At 39.0% G+C, this 26,755-nt stretch overlaps 1 protein-coding gene across 4 annotated transcripts in view; it reads left to right on the top strand.

Annotated features, from left to right (window-relative positions):
* The first annotated feature begins 22,412 nt into the window (after positions 1 to 22,412).
* Positions 22,413 to 26,755, top strand: part of fbxw2 (F-box and WD repeat domain containing 2) — a 30,462-nt gene continuing 26,119 nt past the window's right edge. For 2 of the 4 annotated variants that reach the window (XM_053410740.1, XM_053410737.1), the window contains exons 1-2: positions 22,413 to 22,968; positions 24,179 to 24,471. In XM_053410740.1, coding sequence (XP_053266715.1) covers positions 24,205 to 24,471 — 267 coding nt within the window. In that variant the 5' untranslated portion in view covers positions 22,413 to 22,968; positions 24,179 to 24,204. The remainder of the gene's footprint in view (positions 22,969 to 24,178; positions 24,472 to 26,755) is intronic. The other 2 variants (XM_053410738.1, XM_053410739.1) reach the window with 2 other exon arrangements.

Raw genomic sequence — 26,755 nt, 5'->3', positions numbered from 1 at the left:
TGCGATAAACAAATTCTTTTGTAGTTCTGAATTGCTTCGCTGGCCGTATCAGACAGTCTTCACTTTTTCTACCCTCCACTTCTACTAATCATCCTATTTCCTGCTATTTTAGTAGGGCAGGTTTTATGGCCTCCCTGACCTGAAGAGTCTTTCCATGTTGTAATCCCTCTAGCCTCTTGAGGGCAATCCCCTTGCTAATCTCTTGGTGCCCAGATACCTGCACAGATTACAGATTCATGCTTCAATTTCTAGCATGTGTCTACCCCGTCATCTACTTTATTCCTTTTAGCATATTCTCCTGTCAACTTGACTTCGACTTTTCCCACTCTAACCCTCTGGATTCCCAGGATTTAGATACCTCACACACATTATGCTAGGGGCAATTGGGGTTAATTTACAGTGCCTTCCAAGAGCAGTGATATCTCAAAGTGCCTCACCAAGGGGATACAATTATGCAAAGCAAAGCCTTGACAAGTTGGTCTACATTTGTCCTCAGATCTTACACTCTGGACACATGTATTTCAGAAAAAAGATTGGAGAATAACTCTTCAAACACACAAGGGATATTCTCCATCTTGTCTTATGTTCTAAAATACATGGATTGTGGTGAGAAAAAACTCCCTCATTAACTGAAAGGAAACTCTAGCAGAGCAAGACTCAGTGTGGGTGGCCATCGGAGTCGACCAGGTGGATTGAGCAGAGAAAATTGGGGTAGAGAGGAGAGGTGGGTGGCAAAGAGGGAAGAGAAGAGAGAGAGTGGTGGGGCGGTGGGAGAGAGGAGAGAGACCAGGAACAGGCTCCACAGTATCCACAGATCTTAAGTCTTCTCCAAAGATTTTGGAGCCACAACTCTGCACATGGTATGCACTATGGTCGCCCCTCACTCCTCTATGTGTTTGTAAGAATGACAGAGAATGAGAATGAATGTGCACTGATTGGTACGTGTAAGTGTGTGTGGTATTGGTTTAAAAAATTTGGACATAGGTTCTCTCGGGTTCCTGAAAACTGATCAACACTAATCATTAGGGATGAGCCAGTACACCATTATCTGATCTGTATCTGTTCAACCAATTATATTATCTGTATCCATATCTGTACCCAGACGCTGGCGGGGCTTAAACCGGAAGTGGGCAGGACCTAATCGTTGGTATACTAAGCCTGACACGGATATGGGTTGATCAGCAGTTGTTATAATTATTTATTAGAAAAAAATTATTTACAGAACAGCCTTAAAATTGATATTCAGATCAACGTTTTTGATCGAGAACTATTCAGAACTATTTTATTATAAACTTAAGTAAATAAACATCAATGAAAACAACACATGCAGTATTGACAAGTTTAAAAGGCCCCATATTTTACATCTTTCTGGGATTTAATTGTAGGTTTTAGTACCCTTAAGATGATATATCAGTGGTTTAAAGTCTTAAAAACTGCTGCAATGTAAATCGTAAATGGCTTTGTATTTATATAGCGCTTTTTTAGTCTTGATGACCACTCAAAGCGCTTTACATTCACCCATTCACACACACATTCATAAAGTGCATCTATTCGCAGCACTTTATTATTCTATGGGGGGGGCCATTCGGGGTTCAGCATCTTGCCCAAGGACACTTCGGCATGCAGATGGTTCAGGTTGGAGGACGACCACTCTAACCCTCAGCCACAGCCGCCCTGTGTACACTCCTGATCAAAATCTTAAGACCAGTTAAAAAAAATTGCATGAATTTGCATTTTGCACTGTTGAATCTTAGGAAGGCTCTAAGTAGAGTTTCAAAATGCAAAAAGAAGAAATGGGAACAAGAGCCAAAAAGTTGTGAGCAGGCAATTTATTGAAAACAATTTAACTGAAGTAGGCTGTTCATCAGCTGATCAAAAGTTTAAGACCACAGCTAAAAAAAAAAAAAAAAAACTCCTAAAAACAGAAATTAAAGTGTCAAAAACTGACTCAGTAATGAGTAGCTCCACCATTATTGTTGATCACTTCAAAACTTCATTTTGGCATGCTTGATGCAAGTGTTTCCAAAAGGCTAGTGCGAATGTTGTGCCAAGTGGAGAAGATGGCTTCACGAAGGGCATCCACTTTTGTCCATTTTTGTAAACTTCCCTTGCCATCCATCCCCAAATGTTCTCAATTGGATTAAGATCAGGGGAACACGCAGGATGGTCCAAAAGAGTGATGTTATTCTCCTGGAAAAAAGTCTTGGTCAGACGGGCATTGTGAATTGGAGCATTGTCCTGCTGAAAAACCCAGTCGTTACCACACAGACGAGGGCCCTCAGTCATGAGGGATGCCCGCTGCAACATCTCCACATAGCCAGCTGCTGTTTGACGCCCCTGCACAACCTGGAGCTCCATTGTTCCATTGAAGGAAAACGCACCCCAGATCATGATGGCGCCCCCTCCACTGTGCCGCGTAGAAAACATCTCAGGTGGCATCTCCTTGTCATGCCAGTAACGTTGGAAGCCATCAGGACCATCAAGGTTACATTTTTTCTCGTCAGAGAATAAAACTTTCTTCCACCTTTGAATGTCCCATGTTTGGTGCTCCCTTGCAAAGTCTAAACGGGCCATTTTGTGGCGTTGAAGGAGACGTGGCCTTTGAAGACGTTTCTTGTTTTTGAAGCCCTTCCTTCGCAGATGCCGTCTGATGGTTATTGGGCTGCAGTCAGCACCAGTAATGGCCTAATTTGGGACGAGGATCGTCCCGTGTCTTGAAAGACAGCCATACGGATCCTCCGGCTCAGCGCCGGTGAGATTTTTTTGGGTCTACCACTTGATTTTTTTGTTCCATAACCACTGAGGATCTTTTAAGAAATGCAAAATGACTGTCTTACTGCGTCCAACCTCAGCAGCGATGGCACGTTGTGAGAGGCCTTGTTTATGCAGTTCAACAATCCTACCACGTTCAAAGACGGTGAGCTTTTTTGCCTTTGCCATCAAGAGATCTTCAGTGTGATTACTTGACAGGAAATGACATGGAATCCAAATTTTTGCACAGATTTGGGCTTTTAAAGGCTGTGGTCTTAAACTTTTGATCAGCTGATGAACAGCCTATTTGAGTTAAATTGTTGTTTTCAATAAATTGCCTGCTCACAACTTTTGGTCTCTTGTTCCCATTTCTTCTTTTTGCATTTTGAAGCTCTACTTAGAACCTTCCTAAGATCCAACAGTGCAAAATGCAAATTCATGAAATTTTTTAACTAGTCTTAAGATTTTGATCAGGAGAGTATTTCAATGTCTCCTCTTCTGCCTCTCTCTGGAGCTGCAGACATAACAGACTATTTTCACGTGCCTCTTGAGCCCCTCCTCTGATTGGCTGGTTGCAATTGGAGTGACACGCGACCAGGCCTATTATCGGTCTCATTCTGGCGCATTGACTCTCTGGTAAGCACAGCTGAAAGTCACGTTATGTTTGCAGCTATATTAGACCAGCCACATATTTACAGCCAGCTACAACAGGATGTTTCTGATAGGTAATTTAAACCGTCCTCATGTTTGTTCAAGTTTTAGCAGGACAATGTAGGATTAACGTCCCGAGTTACAGTATGGAGTTTCAATACGGAGTAACGTAGACTTTACTCAGCAGTGAGCAGACAGACACTGTATGTCAGAAAAAATTAAGTGTAACCTCTCGTCTCGAGCTAACAAGCTAACAAGCTGCTAGCTCAGCAACAAGTCTGCTTGGTATCGCGTTCGTTGTGGAGTGCTGGTGATGGTGTTGGGGAGCGGGGGTTGCAGGTTCGGAGGCCGGACTGGTACTGGATGGGTGGGGCTGATAGACAAGTTCGATTCTGAATGACTCATACAGGGGAGGAAGTACGAAGTGAGACGATTCAATAACATATTTCTTAGACGGGACTGAGTGAAAAAGTCAGAGTGACTGTTTTCATACTTTGAGGGTACCTACTGACCCCCTCAAGTAAAATGTATTTTACACAATATGGGGCCTTTAAGTAAATTGCAGGTTCTCATACTCAACATTTTACTTTTTAATAGTTTTTAATTTTTTTTAATTACATTTAAACACAGAGATGTTAGTCTGTGTACCTGTAACAGTTTTTCATTTCTACACAAAGTAAATCACAATGTTAATTTTGTGGTGTGGGTGGGTATGTGTGAGGAGTGCTCGCTCTAGCTGGGCTGGGTACACTCTGACTCAGCCAGTGGAGCCCTAGCATTCCGTCTGGCTCTCCCTAACTCACTCCGCTGGTTGAGACGAGTGCTCACTCCGTTTGTGTCTCGCCAGGCTGGGAGCACTCTGACTTGGTCAGTGGAAGCTGAGAATATGTAATCATAGATTATTGATGTGCAATAATGAGTTAAAAGTGATACCATAAAATTGTGTGCCTTTCAGCATTCAATAAATGTGGTTATCAAAATAAAATGCATTAATATTATATCATAACTTTAGTTGGTTAAATTTACATCGGGGCACCACCCTTCAAAGGGAGGAAAAAGATAGCCAATTTATTGATTAAGTCTCATAAAAGTACTAACTAAAAATTTGGAAATCTGAATAACAATTAAATTCATAACTATAATAAAATTTACCATCTAGATAGTTAGCGAAGTTTAAGGATCAGTCTCATTTAGATCTAGTTCAATTAGAAATCTCAATATTTACTATTAAAGATTATATAATGAAAAGTTAAGGTTATGGAGTTCTGGACAGTGTAGAGGTTGATAAAATTCACTAATGCAACATCAATGAAAGAAGCTTTGTTAAAGAAAAAAGTTTATTAGGAATATAATAAAGTATATAAACACAAATTACTAACAAACGTACCAACTAAACAAAATTGTGTATGAGAGTGTGGAGACTCCCGGGAATATGTCTCCTTTAAGCACAGTGTGTTCCACGCAACAGTGGAGTCATTTTGTGCCCTGGGTGCACTGCTCTAGCTGTAAAACCATGGACCTTATGACACTTATAAGATGTAAAAAACAGTGTGTACAACGTAAGATAAAGATGCTAAAATATCATGGTAGTTTAAATCTTATCATACAATTGTAGAATAAAAATATTATTTTGAACAAGCATGTCAGTGGCCAAGGGTGCGTACAAGTACTCTTTGAGTGTGCATAGATTCTATTCTTACCTAACACCCAGATAAAAAAAATATTGACAAAGGCTGGACTCGTCATAAAAACAGCTTGAGTTGGTTTTAAGAAGAAATTTCCCCAAATCACCCATATCACGAAAGCCCTCCAGCCATCACCCCTCCAAATCCCCCAAGCTCATAGACCATGATCCAGCTCATAAATGTTATAATACATTTTATTTATGCAGCCCCTTTCATACATAAAATGCAGCTCAAAGTGAGATATATTTTAAGAGATCAATAATAATCCTTAAAGCAAAGTCTTGGAAAAAAATTCAATATAATAAAATAAAATAGATTTAAGTCAAGAGCCAAGAAATAGGTCTTGAGTTGTTTCCTGTAGTGTTGTTTTAAATAGGTATCATTTCTGGTAGTTTTATTTTACTAGATAAATAGCTAGCAAGCACAGCTACCTACAGTATTTAGCATTTTACATTTTGCCCAAGTTAATCAACAATCACTCAGTTTAAATAAAATCAACCTGTAGGAATTTGAAGAAAGCAGGATAAGCTTCCTGCTTAAAGCAACCAATGGCATCCTTCACTCACTACAAGACCTACAGCAGTGGCTGAACGAAGGTCCATCCTGCCCACTATGCTCAGCTCCAGCTACCCTCAGGCACATCCTCACTGGTTGTAAAATAAGTCTCTCCAAAAGGTAGGTATACGTGGAGACACAACTAGGTACTCAAATGCCTTGCAGCAACAATAGAAACAAATATAACTGCTACCAATGCCTTGCCCACCAAAACATCACACGCAGCTAAAAACCACATTTGTCCGAGAGGGGGAACAGGGACAGAGAGGGCCTCCTCCATTAACCAGGAGTGACATCACATATTGTCACTCCCCCACTAAGACCAGACCCTGATCCAACACTCTGTGCGTCATTTACTTTGTAGAATTGACAGTACCCTGGGAGGATAATGTTGATGAAGCAAATGAGAGGAAAAGTATTTAGACATTGCATTTGAGGTAGAGCATTGTTGCTGGAAAGCAATGATTTGCCCTGTTGAATTGGGCCCAAAGATGCTAGGGGAATGCGTCCAGGTCAGATCAACCTGAAGTGAGCCTGCCTTAATAGATGATGTCTTTTGATTAAAAGGCTGTAACACCTGATGACCTTGAGGAACACAACTGAAGATAGGTCCCTAACCCTACATCTGCTGGTGGTCGCTAACTCCTGCAAACATCTACTGGCACATGGTAACTTAAAATGTGCAGAAGACCTTCAAACGTACAAGGGACATTCACAATCATGTCCTATTTTCTAAAATACAACCTTGTTAGATAATGCTAGACTTAAAGTAGTCAATGGTCTGCATTTATATTGTGTTTTTCTAGGCTCGATGACGCTTTACAGTGCTTTACAGTGCAGTTTTTTTGCCACATCTTTGAGCAGCATGCGAAGTTGATCGGACCAACAACCCTTCGCTGAGCCGCAGCCGCCCTGGGTATATATATATACATATATATTTATGCAAACCAATCATACAAGTAAATAAATTAAAATAATAAAATAATATAGTGAGAGAAATAACATTAAGCACATTGCAAAAAGGGTACCATACACTGCCAGTATGTCTGAGAGCACTGATGATGTTCTTGAGACATGCTCCTGTTAACTGTTTAAGATTAGAATTAACAGATTGGAAAAGCTCCTTATCCTAATCCATTAAATTAAAAAAAAAAAAATCTTGGGCATGTAACCTGTACATGAGGATTATACTGTTACTTGAATCAACAAGCAATTGACAAGTTTACCATCAGGAATTATAATTTGACATTTCCTTAAGTGCTTCCTTCAGTTGAGATGATCATCCAAATTGAAACATCAAACTACCCTGAGTCACTATCATAAATAGCTGATCTGTTAATTACAATTAATTATACTCACCCCATTTGAACATCATCATCGTAAGCAGCACTGTCTTTAGATTCAGATTCAGCTCCATGGTAAAACCAGTGATCCTTAATAAGAAAGACTACAACATGATTTGTTAATGTTGCCCTGTGGTTAGAGGCTGGCATGCTCCATACTGCCCATGCTTGGGCTCAAACAGACAGCCCTCCCTGCTCTTGACTTAGCCAGTGTAATCAGCCATGAGAGCAGAGAGTCAACAGAAAAACATGAGCTGGACTAACACCTGCTCATTCACCAAGCCCTTTTATAATGGAATACATATCAAAAATCTGGAAATTAGATTTTTCTTAGTGAAGGAGTAAAAGGAGAAATTGCACAAAACAGAGTATTAAAAGAAACAGTCCAAATTAAAGATATTAACAGAAAAACACTGACAAATAAGCTAAAGAAAATTTTCTAGATTCTTTAATTATTTTAATTCGATTTTGAGGATCAGAGACAATCATTTAGGTTTCAGTGTAAAAGGAGTGACACATCCAACGATTGAATACCCCCCACATAATTCCTTGTGTCTTTTTGGCAAAAACAACTAAATTAAAAAATCCATCTATAGAAGAAGCACACTTTTACCAGACTGCATAGCTTCATCTTCAAAGAAAAAGGGTTCTCTTTTTGTGTATTGGATCATGTATTATAAATTATAATAAAACTTTATGTAAGGATCAAAATTAAAACAAAAATAATATATTGTCATATGTCTCTTATAATTATCATCATAACAACCAGTGTGACTGAGTTTAAATATAACAGTTACAAAACTGTTGCTGGTCTTGCATATACAAATATGAGACAAATTATAAAAAAAACTTACCAACCCTACCTTTAACAAAACCCAGTTTTACTGTTAGGTCTTGAGAAATCAACTTTGAATTGTTTCGGTCTATATACGTTTACCCTGTTCAGGTGTCATACTCCTCACAAGTCGCTTGCCCCAGCCTTCCCATGACCTTTAACAGAATGACACAGAACATAAATGGATACATTGACATAAATTTTACATTTTGTGAATGGATTAAATGATAAATAATTACTTTATAGAGACAAAGCAGTTTCGTTCTTTAGATCTTGACGATCTCAACATTCAAGATTCTGCACACAGCAGTGCAGAGAGATGTCCGAAAACATGCAAGATTTGAAAGACAGATTTCAGTATATTTAAACATACCGATTTAACTGAAGGCATATTGGATCATCATTGGCATCCTCAATCCACTGGATATCATTGCATACCAATAAACCGTAGCATTGTGTTGTAATAATAGTGTGCAGTCCAGTGGATCCAGGCCGGGTTTTAGATACAGGCTCATTAGTGTCTTCAGCTGCCCTAGTGGGTCCTTTGTAGTGTGGGGCTTAATAGCTAGACATCCATCACTTGGCTGCGTAGAAACCTGTTACTCCCTGAAATCCCTCCATCCCCCACCTCTTCCTAAAAACCAGCTGTGCCTGACACCTCATGGCAAGATTTGCACCCATGAACTTGCATAATGATGCACTTGTATGAATCAAATAAATACTTAAACCATGGGCTGTGTTTTAAAAAACTTTGCACCTTTGTGGTCCAATATTTGATTTAATGAATACCATTTTTATATATATGCATATAAAGAGACTTGAATAGACTTATATACCTAATTTACATTTTCATTATTTAACCCTTTCAATGCAAGTGTTAAAAATGTTACTCCACATTTTTTATGTTAGACGAATAACAACATTTTTTATATTTTCCATATACTACATGGTAATGAGATTTGTTGATGGGGCTTAACACAGCCTGGTATATGTGACTGATAATCAACGACATTGACTTTAATGCATTGTTATTTTTGTCACATTTTAAAAACGCTGCCTTCTCAGCATTTTCGAGGACAAAACTTTTCCTCTCCCTAAAACTGCTACAATACACCAAACATGTTTATAATTTTTTTCTTTTAATGACTTAATTTATGAACAACGCAAGTCGTTTAAATTTTTTTTTATATCAATTCATTTTCAATATTTTAACCCTTATGAAGTTTAAGTGATAGCCTAGTTGTGAAGCTAATACTTCAACCAGCTGGTTGTGGTTTGTGAATATGGGCTATACAAATAAAATTTGATTGGAGAATTATTTATTTCTTCCCACTGACGAATGAAGTACATGTTTGGTAGCCTGAATTAGGTATTCTTTTCCACTTAGCCTGGCATGAGTTGAGTTTGTCCCATATTGAGTTCAATATGTTTCCATCTAGCCTCAGTGGAGCAATAATAGACAATGCATTTCAGTTGAGCAGCGTAATATTACTCTCTGAGTTTTGGCAGTGCCAGGCCTCTGTTTTCCTTTTCAATTTGGAGTGTCTTAATGTTAACCCTTGGCCTTGCTCCTGCCCAGATGAGGCTGCATGATGAATATTTGCTTATTCCAGGCAATAAACTAAGATTCTGGGATTCTGACTGGTAGTGATAAGAAGAAGTACAGCAACCTCGACAGGTAGTTTATTTTCATGACCTCAATTTTTGAAGTAAAATCCATTTTCTTAAATCTTTGTTACCTGTTATTTATTACATTGTAGTTTCTTCAATTTATTTGGTTTATTTCCTGAGTGATAAACAATCCAAGGTATTTTTTTCTTAGACTTTGCCTCCTACTCACTGTAAGCCCGGACAACTAATGAGCTGGAAAATTTCATTTGAATGTACATAAAAAATTTAAGTATGATACCATAACTATCAGATGTAGGTTTATTCTACTAATTTGAAGTAGAATATACTTACATCTGTTAGTAATGCAGTTGATGGATCATTTTAAGTGATATATACAATTTTTTTTTTAGTTTTGGTTGTAAAAACTTGAGTTTTTTATTTCATGCCCACACATCTTTATATCAAGGAGAAGCTGCAGTATTCAGAATACCTTACTAATTGAAATTAAATATGAACTATTAATGACTTATTAATAATGATAATATTAAGAGTTTTGTGGATAAATGAATGACACACCAAATTGTATCACCCCTTAAGTAATGTCATTATATTTCACAAAAGTTGATATTTCCTGTTAAATAAACAGTTACAGGTTCAGAGAGCATTATTTAAACAAAATACAGGTAGGTTTAATATCCTCCTTCAGGCTGGTCTCATCAAAATTTTGTAAAACATGCTAGTAAAAGTAATGCACTAGAATTCCACATAATTGTGAGTCAGGAGGCTGGGGACACGTGACTTATGCGCTTCTCTCTCTTTGTGAAAACAAAAAACATGGCGGACATTCATCTAACCCTAACCCTAATATGAAAAATACAAATGAAATCTGCACCACGGTGATTGGGTTGCACCACGGTGATTGGGTTGCTAATGAACAAAGATGTCTCTAACTTGGTCCAAAGTGAAACACATGATTGTGTATAAAGCAAACATACATATTTTGACCATATCTGGCCATTAAATACCACTTTAAACAGATTGGATTTGATCCAGCTTGAACCTCGATGGGGTCTGAGAAAGTACACCTGAGAGGGCCTGTGCTTGGAGCAAGATGAAATGTAAACTTTGTCGTAGAACAAAAGAAAAGACATCATCGTAAAGGTCTTGACCTCGGGAGTAACTTTATGTCAGTGGGAAAATTGTGGATGGCTCCTGCTCCTCAGGGATGTCCTTTGAATCTTGCACCTGAGTCAGTTTTGATGGCTTACAGGATGGAAACTAAATATGCAACAGACATGGTATGAACTGTTTTTGAAAGGTCTTGAACTCCACTACCATAACCCATTGCAAACTTATGGGGGGTGCCACTGAGTAGGGCCAAAACCTTGAAAAAACTATTTTTTAACATTTTATTAGTAAGAAAAACTAAATCTGATTAAACAGGAGTTTTTCTCACACCAATAAACCATAAAGAAGCATGCAAGGTTCCCGGTCGCAATCTCACATAATAGTGAAAACACATTAGAACTACAAAAGATGGAAACAACACACACACACGTATGCGAACGCCATTAGATTTGTAGTTCTCTGTGTGGTTCTTCCGGTATGAGATTAGGGATGTGAAAATAGGGCTTAGAAAACCTATTAGCGGTTAGTTTTTTTAACCATGAAGGAAAATATTGAAACTGAAACACACAAGACCACAGCAATCTCCGCCATCTTAACTCTACGTAAGATATCTCACGAACCGTTTCATGACTTTGAGGTGACAGTCATGCCGTTACACATCCCCGCGTCATAGGTGGCGACATGCACCTGTATGGACGAAAACGACAACGAAGAAGAAGATAACTTCCCACCTGTGCGTTTCGAGCTCACTGAAGAAGGTGAACCTCTACATGCGTGTGCTGCTTTTGTATCGTACTTGGGACGTTTGTCTGTTTGCACGCGAGCCGAACCGGACGGAGCGGTGGTTCGAGCGGAGAAGAGAGGAAGACGGCGGCGCAACTGCTGTGGTGCGGTTAACTTAATCTGGTGAGTGCTAGTAAGCTAACACTAGCGACGACATTTTAGCTTGCCTGCTACACTGGTTAGCCTTTTTAGAGATAGGTCACATGGTGGAAAGCATGTGTTTGAATTACAGTGAGATGTTAACCAGTCCACCGACATTCTCCATCTATTACTTACTTATTAATTACTCTATGAGCAATGCAAACTTGTATCAGTGACAACGTTTTTTTAAAAAATGCAGTGTTTGTGAGTACTTGAAAGCATTAACTACATCCTTTTTTTATTTTTCACTTAAGGGGCGGTTTGTGAGCAGTGAAGACCAGTCAGGTACACATTTTCAGCTTATTTTATTTCACTGTCCCCCTCCCCCCTATAGATAATGGCATTTATACCCCTGACAAAGGCACCAATAAATTAATGTGACTCGGCCATATTCATTACATAATGTAGGTGTGCTGATCAGAAAGGAGCATTGAACAAGCACTGACATATGTGGCTTTAATGTCACCCATTTTAAAGTAACAGTCTGAAAATACCTAATTGGTATAAATAGAAATAGTTATATTTGTGAAATACCAGTCAAACTTAAAGCCATTGTCTGTAACTGTTTGATATGTCACAGGAAAAGTGATGCTTTGGAAGTGCAAGTATTGCCCTGTGATCTGTGAAAAGAGAACTCAACTATTTAGACATTATAGGTTAAAACATGGAAGTTACGCAAGAACAGAACCATTTCCCTGTTTACATCAGGATTGTCCTTGTACATTTAAATCTCTTAATGCACTCAGAGTGCACTTATCTCGCTTTCACACCAAACCTCTGGATCAGCAACCAAGTGAAGACATACCAGTTAGGTTTTGTTGTCTGTCATGTGGATTTGCTCAGTCTTGCTCCGAGACTGTCTACTTTAGTCACTTGTATAATGCACACTTAAAGGTGAACCATAAAATTGGGTGCCCTTACAAAGACTGTAAGTTTGAAAGCAGTGTGTATTCGACTTTCAAAGCACACAAGTGTAAATTACACAAGCAACAAAACTGGAAGAGGTTCAAGTCAGAAATCATTGGTGATTATGGAAGCAATGACAGTGATGTGTCACATGACCAAATGTCAGATGCTGATCATATGGATGAATTGGAAGAGGAGAGTGAAAATGACCGTGAGGATGATCTTTCTGACTTAGAAAAACAGCTTGAGCACAACTTTGCATCTCTTCTGTTAAAGATGCAATCTGTTCTGCACATATCAGAGAATGCTGTGCAAGAAGTATTACAACAGCTTTGTCAAATCAATAAGTTGTCAGAACCACTTTTACATAACAGAGTGAGGGCTGTGCTAGAGAAGTATTCTGCTGACATTGATGGAACAGTTGTGAGAGAGGTTACCAGTGCTGTGTCAAAAAGTAACATAATTACTTTTTGTGCCAAAGATGGACCCCTGGGAACTGCTAAAAGGAGAGCAGCCTATGTACGCAGAGAGTTTCCACTGGTAAACCCCATAGAATTTGTTGTGAAAAAAGGCACCCTAAAGGGTCACAGATGGGGCCATTCAAACATGGGCTTATACATTGTTTGCTTTGAAATATGTTTCAGGTCTTTTGTGAGTTCAACAGAGTGGTGGGGAAGGGTCTCAGAGAGAACTTCTTTGATGCACTTGACCGTTTCTCTCCAAGCCTGATGGACCTCTTTAGGAAAAAGAGGGGCCTCACCGGCCAGATTTTGACTGACCTTCTCCATAAGACAAAGGTGAGTTGACATGTCCAATCAGTCTACACCTACTTCTCCTTCTTTCTTCTTTGCTCTTCAATTCTTTCCTTTTTCTCATCACTCTTCTTTCATCTACATTTGTTAATATTTGTCCTGCACTTTCCAGTTCTGGAAATTTGCAGTAAGGTGCTGAAAAACAGACCATGCAGATATTAAATGCTAAAAACTTTACTATCCTTAACAAACTGTGTTTTATTGTTGTGTTTTACGTCCACTATCTTCCAGGTCAATGAGCCAACACACATAAGGTGCCTCATTCTTCGGGGATTGCCGATAATCTTGGGGGATGATCCAAGTGCATTCTTCAGGAACTGCTCTGTAAGTAACTTAATTTGTTTTAAGGCATAGTTTATTTTTTATTTTAAGCCATTGTTGAAGACTGCTACAAATCTTTTAAATAATTTGAATGGCATCAGACCTGGACTTTTGTACAATTTGGCTAAACAATTTGCAGCGCTGCTTTTATTCTCCATCATGCGTAAAAGATGTGGAAAAACTGCTCTCAGAAATGTAAGTCCCATTAGTCCTTCGATATTTGACTTTTTAAGTGAAGAGTTCTGAGTGTGCTTGTTGTTAAGGAGTTCGAGTAAATTTCTGTGAGCAGTATTTGACATCTTTTCAGCACGACTGTGACTGAAAGTGGGTAAACTTGCCTGATCTGACTAGCAGCAAAAACCACATAAGGTGTGTGAAGTCAGTTAAATCAGTTACTGTCTGTGCTGTTTATGTTGTGCAACACTTTTCATAATAGTTTGCATAATTATGTCCTCTGCTTGTCTATTTGTTTCTTGCTCTGTTAGGATGTAAATGAGAATGGACTTTACAGTCAAACTGCAGTGGGAATCCTCTGCATGGATGAGGAAAATTCTACTCAACTCAACCAATCCAAAGTAGGGATCATCTTGGAAGGGAGCGTGGTGATGGAAGACCTGGCGAACCTACCGCAGGCCTTCTGCCTTCTTTTTGGACTAATCTATGCCCTGCACCTCGATTACCCGAAGTATATGAAAAACACTTTCATATTTGTTCAGCAGGTAATGCTCGACCTTGGAAGAAGTGAGCTGACACCAAAAATCCAAACTTTAAAAAATCAGCTTGCATTGTGAAACTGTTTTTTTCTGCTACGTAAATGTAACGCAGATATAAATGTTTAAAGTTTACACATGTAGGAATACATGTTTGCAGTTATGCACAGTTTTATGGCATTTTGTACAGTTTTATGGCATTTTGCACTGTTATGGCATTAGACATGTAGGAATACATGTTTGCAGTTTTGCACAGTTTTATGGCATTTTGCACTGTTATGGCATTAGCACTGTTTTGATGGTATTTGCGGTGCTTGTTTTTTGATATTTGCACTCTAACCCGCTGGCGTGAGAATTCTTCCAGAAATCGAAGTACTTTTATATGCTAATTTACGCCAAGGCGGTAGTTGTACTTCTTTTTGCGGCACCCCTGCGTGCGCACTGAACGCCTCTCACGAGTCGTTATTCCCACATGTTACATACTTTAATCTGAGTTCTGAATGAAAATTTTAAAAGGTATTGTGTACCTTTTTTATTGTATGTTCAAATGAATAAAACTGAAAAAAATTCCATTTGTCAGTTAATTTTTTATTTAAGTTAAACAAATTATAAAAGAAAAAAAAATCTCACTTTAACTTAACAAAACTAAGTAGAGTAATTAGGAAGAGTATTTGATATTACAAATGATTTAAAGTTAAATCAACTCATTTTTTCAATGCACACAACTTAACATTTTCAGGCCTATCTTCCCAAATATTTTAAGTATATAAAACTACTGACTACAACTGTTTTTTAAGTTAAATCAATTTGGCATTTAGTGCATTGAACTTAAAATTACAATTCTAGCCTTTCAAGCTTTTAAGTTAAATCCACTCAAGTTTATATTTTCTATTACTATAATTTTTTAGGGCAACCTATTTCCTCAAATTTTTTAAGTAAACTCTACTTATCCGGGCTTACAGTGCTTTAAATGATACTTCTGCCTGATTGACTGGCATGGAATGTAGTTAAGAGGGAGCACTTGTGTTTTTGTGATGTTCAATTTATAACCTGACATCCATAATGGTTTTGTATTTATATATCACTTTTCTAGTCTTGATGACCACTCAAAGCGCTTCACAGTACAGTTTTTTTTACAATTCAAACACGCATTCATACAGTGCATCTTGTCATATATTTGGGGAGAGTTGAATCTGGATTCTGGAGACAGGTAATAATATCAGCAAAAAGTCCTATTATATGTTCCTCTTTTGCCATATTGACTCCTATCAGCTCTTTATTTTGCTAATAGCTTGGGCCAAAGGCCAATGAAAATTTCAAAAAAGGAAGGGCTGAGACAACAGCCCTGGTGATTCTAGCTGTGGGATCTTTGGTGCCAAGTTGTGTGAATCAGGCACAAAGTCAAACAATTGTCTTTCGGTAAGTTTAATCCAATATCTGCAGATGGACACAGTAAACATCACCTGAATGACATATACAATGAGCAAATAACAGTCATGAGAGTTGTGTTCATATAACCCACCTCCCCCTCATATTGGGTATCTTATTTCCCTCTTTGATGTTTTATTAGGGTGGGAGACATCCTCTCTTCATTTCTGGACCAGACCCCTAGAGTGAACTGTAAGGGAAATGTAACATTTGACCACAATATGATCATGTTTATTTCCCCATTGTTTGATCATCATTGAATCACATACGATGTAACCTTGATCAAGCTGTATCATGTACTACTGAATGAATCTTGGCCTTATTGCTTTAACTAGGCATTGTTGTTTTCATGTCATCAGAAGATCCCAACCTTTGACTTTGTAACAACCCCAACCAGAGTCGGACGGGTGGGCCAATAAATACAAAGAACTGTTTCCCATCGTCTTGCATATTACAAACTAACCTTTGTCGTATGCACCATGCTCTGAGAATTAAAGCGTGATAATGTTGTAAGAGAATTGTGTCTCGTCTCTCGTTGTTAAGGTGGGATTGTAGAAATTGCCACGACAGAACCATTTGTGAGATCCAAATCATTTGCTCAGAGACACCATGAACCTCAGGCTTCAAGAGGCCATACATTTTTAAGTCCCTGAGCAATAATCTTAAACCGAAAGTTAAAGTAAAACAATCTGGTCAATCTTCTACAAACACGTCTGTTCATCCAATCCTCTTTTCACAAATTAAAAATGTCCATTACAGATCTTGTAATTATCTTTCATTGACCATTTATGGTTGAAAGTGAGCGTATGGCGGGCGGATTTTGAGGCAGAGCCACGTACGAACGTTTTCAGGTGGACTGTGATTTATAAAGCGAACAGTGCGTTCAGGTGTTTGTGTGCACGGTTTTATAAATCGGAATTTTCTTTTGCGTACCTGTTTTAGGTGGGTTGCGGGCCTTTGCCTGGGCCAAAAAAATCCTGTGCTTTTATTTTGAAGGTGATTTTTTTATGCAGCGGAGTGCTGTCTATTCACACTCCTTAACATTATATTTTAAGGAGTGAATAGGTAATAATTTGGATCTTTTTGAAACTACTTCTCAGTCGTACTTTTTTATTTCAAGTTTATGCATGAAAGCACTGTTGAGTCTGTTAAAAAAGGCTGAAGTTACTGAATTGTTATGTAAGTTGTATTACCTTGTGTCCTTAAGATGCACTTTGCATCGCTACCTGCTAGTCGTTTTGATTTATAATATAAAAAAAAAATTGTGTTGGCATACCTTGACTTAATTTGAAGGGTTGTCCTAATATCGGTATAGGTTGCAGCAGAGCAGGGGGAATAACCTGGTTCGGATTACAACTAACCCGGCAGATAGGATTAGATCTTTTGTATTCCTTAATGCCATTAGAACTTTCATGTGCTAGGCTGAGAACTTGAGGGCGGAATTTCTGAGGAACCACTACTTGTTGAAATGAATTCCAACCTAGATCACTAGATGAGGGATGGTAACAATTGCACATTAACACACATTGTTATTGATGCTGTAGAAAAAAGGACACTCACCGCTCGAGTTGGCAACAGAGATGCACGTAGCCAGAGTTGGGTCGGTCTTGTTAGGTTTCAGTTAAGGTTCGGACCCCAAAGCAGACACGGAGTGGTTTGTTGGTGGGAGAATGAACAGAGTTTATTTGCTGGCAAGGAGGAAATAGGCTGGCTTGGAGATCCTGGCAGAGTGAAGGATGAAGAGCCGAGCGGTGAGGCACACAAGGGTTCTGGATGGAAGAGAAGCACAAAGGTTTAGCGTAAATCCAAATGACACGAAGGTCGAGAGTTCTAGCTGCGTACCTGATACTATGGTATACGGAATAATCTGGCGTCGAAGTGATGAGACGACCAGGCTTATATGGCGGGGATGATTAGGTGGATTGGAGGCATGTGTGCCTCGTCCTGCAGCAGCCACCAGCCAGCCACGCCCCCTGCTACACACAACACACAGGAAAACACCGCAACAAACTATACATACAAAACACAAACACCACAGGTCTATTGTGCCTGGATATGCTCAGCCCTATCAACCTCAAAATACAGGTTAGCTTCAGTAGTCAACACGTTATCAATCACACATTTTTCAGATTTTCCTAATAATTGTTCTTTTTTTTAGGACCATCTTTGGGACACATGAATGAGTCAGACAAATCAATCACATCACCAAATAAAGGCACGTATAACAGCACAGCTAGGGAACACATACGACAAGCTAACAGCAGATGGAGACAAAACATGAGAATCAGCAACAGGGTTTTCCATCTCTTCAGGGATAAAAAAAAAAGGATGAAGGCAACACCCCACACCGACAAACGATTATGTAATCCAAAGACGAGACAAGAACGCAAGAATACGGTGTGTATTGGTGCTCTTAATACCGCAATTTTCATGCCCCACAGAAGGGCATCAGGCTATACATTTTGTAACATGAGAGACTGACTAGCTCCTGTATCACGCAATACTGTGATCGACATCTAATCTTCTCCCTTCCTATCAGAGAGACTGAACCTTTCAAGATGAAAGGTTCGTAAATCTTTTTCAGGTTCGATTGGAATCAACTTCACTTTCTCTAAAGTGTGGCAGTAAGGCGACATGCCTGGTTACATCAAATTGCTCAGAGGATGCGGAGGGGAGACGCATACTTACAGGGGTAAAAAAGAGAACGTCTATCTATCTCCAAAGCCCTTATGTGGAGATGCATAATCTCAAACTCGCAGGTTTTTATCCACTCTCAGGCATAGAGTCTGATCCTCCATATCCTGTATCAGTACTATCGGGTCTCTGCTCAAAGCCTGAGTGTCAGCAGGAGCCTCATCCTCTAGGGCAGGGGTGTCAAACTCAAATACACTGTGGGCCGAAATTAAAAAATTGCTACAAGTCAAGAGCTCAACGTTCAACGAGTTCAACGTTTGTTGAAAACTTATTGAAAGAACCTTATTGCACAAATTTAACCTGGAACTAACAAGGCCTATAGAGTATTGCCGATAAAACAACATTAAAAATTAAATAATAAATATACTAAATAATACATAAATAAATAAAAGTAATACAATCAGTTTCATTTATTGCTTATGGCTCTATCTGCAGTTTTTCCAGAGTAATTTCAAGTGAAAACATTTTCTACAGGCAAACAACAGCCAAAAATAATATACTTCAAAGAAAAATCAAATGTCCTGTAGTAGCAGGAAAAAACAAATTCAAAAATGAACCAACTAACTCGACCGTAGTTGGGAGCTCAGCTCTCGGGTTATTTTGGCTCGCTGTCTGGCCGGTAACCAGCCGTCCGGACCATTCCGTGGGAATAAGGAGGAGGAGACGTTTCTTTACTTGGAATTCGGCCACTTTATTTCTCGGATACACAGTAGGAGCAACACTCGCATAACCTCTAAGTGGTCGTTCACTTCTCGTTATAAACACACTTTTAGCGTCTTTTCTCACAATACCCACTTGCACTACGTCACACTCTACAAACTCTCTTAGGGGCAGGCCATACCTGCAACACAAGACAACAGCTCTCGGCCTCATATAAAAATGGCAAGTGAAAGCAGAGACGTAGACTCAGCAACTATAACCAATGCACCTTATTATTATCTGAGGGATTTTTACAAACTGTCTGATAAAGATTCCGACAGTAAAAGCAAGGGGTAGTGATGGATACAGTTTTCTTTAAAAATCAATTTAAGTCTTTCATTCTCACTTTCCACCTTAAAACTATGAAATGAACTGAACTATGAAAAATTTCTGAATTTAAATGGTGAACTATGAACTATGAACTATGAAATATTCATGATTACTCATGAACTTTGAACTAGTTCATGAGAGGTGTGAACTTGCACTACACTGCCAGCGGGCCAGCTATAATAGTAAATAGATTTGATCATTCGGGCCAAAGAGAATTCATTCGCGGGCCCTAGGGTTTGTGTGGCTGTGGCAGCCATTGCTCTTACTTCCCCATATAAAACCCTCAGGTTTGAGGAGAGCCTTAAGGAGAGGCGCTGGACTAGTGGCAGAAAGTTGGACTGTTGGCAGAAAATCCGACAGTGGTCTCTGGTTCGAATCCACGGAGTGACAACAAAAACAACATACCTGGACAGACAACACCTGGATCTGTTCCACACTGTCAAAGTGTCTACCCCACCCCACTGTCTAAGTGCCCCTGAGCAAGGCACCTTACTCCCCTAACACCTGCTCCCCGGGGCGCCGTGCATGGCTGCCCACTGCTCTGTGTGTCCTCCTGTGTACACCAGATGGGTCATAGCAGGAAACAAATTTCCCCCCTTGCATGTCGTATGTGTGTGGGACAATAAATGTATCGTATTGTAGGTGCAGTACCCATCTAAGACTTTATTGTCCCAACTATACCCCTGTCCACCAGCTTCTCTGACAAACACATTTTGCAGTGCGTGCATTCAAGGGGACAGAGATATCAAAGAAATTATTAAGGGGTCGAAACATCAGCTTGTACATTTTTTCCACCTTCAGTTGCTGTCAGTAGTGAATCTATCTGGTCTGTTTTATAGCATTTACCCTGCTCCACAATAGTCTTGATTCTATCACTTTTTTTTAGGTGAGATGGAACGTTAATGGTGTGGCAGATGAATATTATAAAGCTCACTTTTTTCAAAACTAGATTTTCATTATCAACTTTGCATCTGTGGGCACAAGCACTCTTGGCTGGATTTCTTTGCATTCCACTAGTATCCAATCTTGTTTATTCCTGCTCTCCTTACTCTCTTTAACGCCGCTGCATAGGAAAGCCTTTTCAATAATCTTCACTTTCTGGCTTCCCTCTCCACTTCACAGCCTCCAAATGTAGCACTATGCTCATCGCCGCAGTTTGAGCATTTCACCCTGCCATCTCTTCCACATTTTCCATTTTCATGCTGGCCTCCACATCTTGCACATTAAATTTTTTCTTTGCACTGCTGTACAGTGTGTGCCATTCTTTGGTAGGCAGCATCTGAGTTTCCTGGGAAATATTCCATTACATTACACATCATATATGAGTCGGGGAGGGTTTTCTCAAACTCAATAAGAACCGATAAAGTTTTCTTTAGTGTGCCATCCTAATTATATAAATTATTACCTTACACTCATTTTCTTCTGTTTTCTCAATACCTGCATACCTGTCATACTGGCTAGCTCTTGATTTTTCGGTATTGCTACCCCTGTCACCCCCCTCTAGTGTCGCGACTCCATACCCACTAGTGTTACGGCAGTGCAACTGCAAAGCAACGCACACACACCTACGCTCAATTAGGAATGCTCACAACAGTGTAGGCCATGGGTGTAAGCTACGTGCGTACGTATGCCATAGCTTCGACGCAGAATTGTGAACTATTCTTTTTACCCTATTGAAAATATTTTTGTTTCTGATTCTTGTTGAGGGTTAAGGAAAGAGGATGTCACACCTTGTTAAAGCCCTATGAGACAAATTGTGATTTGTGAATATGGGCTATACAAATAAAATTTGATTGATCGATTGATATTAAATCCAAGTTGAGATAGGAAAGAAATGTTTCACAAATGTGTCATCAAGCATTGGCAACTGTATATATATTCAGCGGTCCCCCTTGGTATCCCCACCAGGAATTCCTCTTTAGAGATTTCTCTGTTTATTGTCCCCTGCAGCAGTATGATGAAAGACGATGGTGATATTTCACATATGAAACAGATAGTTCTATATATATCTATTGTAAATACTAACACACCAACATATACAGTGCCTTGCATAAGTATTCACCCCCCTTGGACTTTTTCCCATTATGTACTGTTACTAACTGGAATTCAAATAGACTTTAATAAACTTTTTCCCGTTTGATCAACAAAACATGCATAGTACTTTGGAGGTGCAAAATAAATTTTATTGTGACACAAACAATAATGAGAACAAAAAAGTTGACATCTGTTGGGTGCATAAGTATTCACCCCCCTGTGTCAATACTTGGTAGAACCCCCTTTCGCTGCAATTACAGCTGCAAGTCTTTTGGGGTATGTCTCTACCAGCTTTGCACATCTAGAGATGGAAAGGTTTGTCCATTCTTCTTGGCAAAAAAGATGAAGCTCAGTCAGATTGGATTGAGACCGTCTGTGAACCGCAATCTTCAAGTCTTGCCATAGATTCTCTATTGGATTGAGGTCTGGGCTTTGACTGGGCCATTTTAAGACATTAACATTCTTTAATCCAAACCATTCCTTTGTAGCTCTGGCTGTATGTTTAGGGTCATTGTCCTGCTGGAAGATGAACCTCCGCCCCAGTCTCAAGTCTTTTGCAGACTGCATCAGATTTTCTTCAAGGATTTTCTTCTGCAGTTTGAATTTTTTATGATACTGAACCTGACCGGACCCAGTGAAGATTATTTATTATTCAGCACACAGCACCCAGCTACACTGTACATTAATATTATCTTGTTATTAATAATAATATTATTAATAACAATAATAGACTTTACACAACACCTTTCAAAAAACACTGTTATAAAGTGCTTTACAAGTTAAAATTGCAAACTGAAGACAAACGTGTGTTCCAAGTGGGAAACTAATAAATATATATGCAAGTATTGTGTTACTTGCATGACTGGCCGTGTATGATGCTCACTGTACTTCAAAATAACGCAACACCAACTATCTATTCACGCCATTTCATACAGCGGAACTATTGAGAGAACTAGTCCCGGGCAAAACATTTCACATCGTTCCACATTATGCGCGACACCGGAAACTACTTTACTCAACCATATACACTATCGTCTCCCGCTGTGTTGTCTCACAGGCAAATTAAATCTCTTGTAATAGAATGTAAGCACGTGTGTGTGTATGTGTGTGTGAGTTTCTCTCTGTGTGTGTAGACTTACTTTTCCGGACGTGCTCAATTAATGCATGTTTCTGGAGCAAAGTTTTCAATACGCCTTCTCCTTTGAGTCAGAGCTGAGGGTCCAATTATCCCATTTGAAGGATAGCACAAGATATTTTGCTCTTCAAGATGTCAGAGGCTTCTATTATTCAACCCTATGGCCTAGCGTTAGAACTATTGTGATGAGAAATGTGCAGATTGTACAGTAATAGACACGATGTAGTTATAAAGATTGAAAGAATCAAGTACTTGTATCACGTGGATTAGCTACCGTTAGCTCCAAAGCTACGCAGCTAAGTTACTTGGACAGCTCTTTCAAGTTGGTTCCTGACAGGTCAGCTTACAACAGCTAACTTCATGAACTATGTGAACTAACCAAGAGTGCTGATTAAGGAGCTCCCTGCAACCCTCTGGTTGGTGGACATTTTCAGTTAACAGTTTTAATGGTATTTTATGTTCTAGCCAATACTGTCGAGTGATTGTTGAGGCGTTTCCAGTAGTTGCTAACTTGCTATTAAATAGTAGTAGTGTTGCTTTGCTAACGCTAAGTAGCTAACATACTGAGGCACGGTGGCACGTAAAATCAATTGCCCCCAAATAAGTGACAATTACATTTTTTACATGTGCCACATACATGCATACAGAGGTTACTCAGCAGGGGAGTATTGCCATTTTTAGCCTAGCGATAGCTGTGAGAGCTGTAAGACCACTGCAAAGAGCCTTCAGCTGTTTTTGATTACATTTGTAACAGTCAACTGATGACAACAATGACAATGGTAATAGTGGTCATTACTATTACAAATGTATGGCAGTGCAGTGCAGTCAGGCCTGGTGATATTGCTTGGCCAGTCTCTTCAAAAATGAATTGAATTGAGTCATAGATTAAATATGGCATTGCAACAAAACACTATTCATAATTGCTATTTTTGGCACTTGTCAGAAAACGATGAGCCATATAAATATATATATATATTTATAACCTTGTTGGCAGAGGTAATGATATGAAACAGCAGACAGAGAAATAAAACAGCAAATCTTATATTATTTTCAAATCTGTCATCAGCAAGTGATTAGAAGTTTGAATAGATATATTAGTGAATTAATTAACTTTCCATAATCCACCCGTACAATTTGTATTAATATCAGTGTGAGTTTTTGTTCTTTATTTGTAAAAGTAAGAAAGAAATTTCTGTTGTTTATTACATACTGATCATACTGATGGAATTGCTTCTGTGTTATATTAGTATTTGACACTTTGTAATTTATAGTATCCATATTATGTGTGAGTCATGAAGCTTACAATTAAACTTGTATTGCAAACTTGTAGTAAATTAATTAATAGAATAGAATAAAATGATATAGTTGAAACAGCAAAAAGAATAATTAACACATTTTAAGAAAGTAAAATTATTAAACATTTTGTATTGCCTATATCTCTTTTTGCAAATGTTTTCATTGCAAATTAATTATTTTGAGAATTATTTTATTGGTCAGCAAAAAAAGAGGACACCACGTTGGGACACCATTCTTATCCCAAACGTTGGATTTATCAGATTACTACATCGTTGCTTGAGACATTTAAATATATAAACATGGAAGTATGACCCAACATTCTTCCTGTAGGTGTTGCAGGTTGCTCTCATGTACCCATGGAGAAGGTAGCCTTTGAGGGGTGGTTGGAGTCCATCTCTGCTACTTTCGTTACTCTAAATGACCAGGAGCGCAACCAGTCTCTAGACCACCTCATATCATTAAGTGGTGCTGCCCAGCTCCGTCATCTGTCAAATGGCCTGGAGACACTGCTCAAGCGTGACTTCTTGCGTCTCCTTCCTCTGGAGCTTGCCTTCTACTTGCTACACTGGCTGGACCCTCAGACTCTCCTCACCTGCTGCCTGGTCTGCAAGCAGTGGAATAAGGTAAATATCATGCAGCCTTATATCTCACAGTGTTATGGGGTACTTGTTGTTTGTCTTTATATATGTTTCCTCTCGCATTTTATTTTATGAGTTTTATTAAAGCCTTTGCAAAAGGATCAATCATCAAGTAGAAAGACAAAGGAAGATTCAGTCATATAAGTGTTTATAAGAAGCAAACCATGCCCTGTAATTTCATGCTGGGCGCATATGCGTAGATTGCAGTTATACCTGGAGACTTGCAGTTGATTTCACATGAATAGTGGATGGGTTCGGGCTCTATTTTTTTGCACCATAGTGCACTGTGCAAAGGGCAGTTAAATATCCAGTGCAAAGGGAGCTCTGTGTGCATTCGGCACTTTGGTGACAGCATACGCCTGACGCATCTGGAAATGTGGAGATATTGAGATCTCCAGACATGGTTTTATTACATTTATCCTTGCTTTTAAGTAACAATATCCTATGAAATTAAAAATTTTACATTTGCAACGGGAGATATGTAGTTTACAGATTTACCCTTGTGACAGGTCCTATCCCTCCCTCCTCTCCCATTATAGAGGCTATATCATGCGATTAAGTGAAACGTGTCATCTCTCATCCCAGAGGCTTCTTCAGTTCAGTTTGACATATCAATAAATTTTATTTTATTTGTATAGCCCATATTCACAAATCACAATTTGTCTCATCGTGCTTAACAAGGTGCTACAATCCCTGCCCTAGCCCTCAACAAGAGTAAGGAAAATACTAAAGAACAGATTCATATCTAGTGGCCCTGAGTAATTTATCCCATTCCCACAACTAAATAAGTTGCTGCCACACAATATTTGTTTCCCGAAATGTCAGCAGAGAGGCTCCTTGGTTATGCAAATATCTGTTACCATTTACATTTTCTAAACAACTCTACTTTAAATAAATGTGAATTTAATTAAAACCACCCTTCTTAAGTGTAATATATAACTAGCAGAGGCAGAGTGGAATTTCGTGCTCGCTCTAAATTATTGAATATAATTTCTGCGGCTGGTTGATGGGTGGCTATCTGGGCCTCTCTAGTGCTAACATACACAAGCTGTAAGAAAATTATATCACAAAGCCACCTCAAATGTTGTGGTAAGTAACTTACAGTGAAAAGAAAGTGCAGCAGATCACAAATGATAGTGGTTTCTCTTTTGAGAACATATTCTAGAACAGGGGTGGGCAAACTTTTTGACTCGCGGGCCACAATGGGTTCTAAAATTTGACAGAGGGACCGGGCCAGGACCAGATGGTTGGAGTGTTTTTGTGAACTAATATAAATGACATGGAAAAATCATTACATGAAAGGATTTGGCCTTAAACGGGTAGCAAAGCATTTATTTGCAAGGCAATTTAACAAAATCTCGCCTTTGGAGAAAGGCTTGCTAGCCTTTGCTATTTCGAATGCCACCAAAAAACTTGCCTTGGTAGTTGACTCTTGAATCTCAGTTTGTCGGTGAAAATTTTTGCTGAGTCTGTAAATTAGCCGACAACCTCTGACCTGTAGCCGCCTGTTCTTGCGTTGACTGCTTGCTCGGCACACTCGGCACTCATTGTCCACTTTTCGTTTCCTTGACCTGCTCATTTTACAGAAAGGCTCAGAGGGCAAAGCGAAAAAGTGAGGGAGATCATGTGCCCTTTCGAGCCCTATACAGCCACACTCCCGGTCAAATTTAATTTAGCTGACGCTTTTATACAAAGAGACTTACAATAAGTGCATTCAACCCTGAGGGTACAAACCCAGAACAACAAAAAGCAAGAAAGTACAATTTCTTCAAAAATAAAGCAAAACTACAAACTGCTATAAGTAAGTGCCATTTAAGTGCTACTAAATTGTTGGTTAGGGTTATTGTTTTATTTTTTATTTTTATTCTTTTAATATTTGGACAAGTTCGGTGGGCCGGATTAAAAAGCCTGCGGGCCGTACTTTGCCCATGTCTGTTATAGAACAACAAATACATGACATTTCCATGAAAATAGTTTGGCAATGGACAGTCATGGACTTGAAAATGACATGCTACCATGCTGAACAATCATAGTCATTGTGGTCTGCAATGCCATTCTACGGAGGCTACAGGATCAGATACAAGGTGACACCATACTGTAACTACTAGCTGCTTTCATGTGAGTGAGATTCAAGAATTTCTTTTATAGTGTATGGAAATCAAGAAAAACATTCATAGTGACATGAGACACTCAAATGATTCATTTCATCTGAATTCTTTCTGACAAAAGTGCTATAGCTACATGGCCTGCTGCTGAATGTGGATATTTA

Source organism: Pleuronectes platessa, chromosome 19 (assembly GCF_947347685.1).
Source record: "Pleuronectes platessa chromosome 19, fPlePla1.1, whole genome shotgun sequence".
Taxonomy (NCBI): Eukaryota; Metazoa; Chordata; class Actinopteri; order Pleuronectiformes; family Pleuronectidae; genus Pleuronectes; species Pleuronectes platessa.
This window is presented reverse-complemented; position numbering and strand designations above follow the sequence as displayed.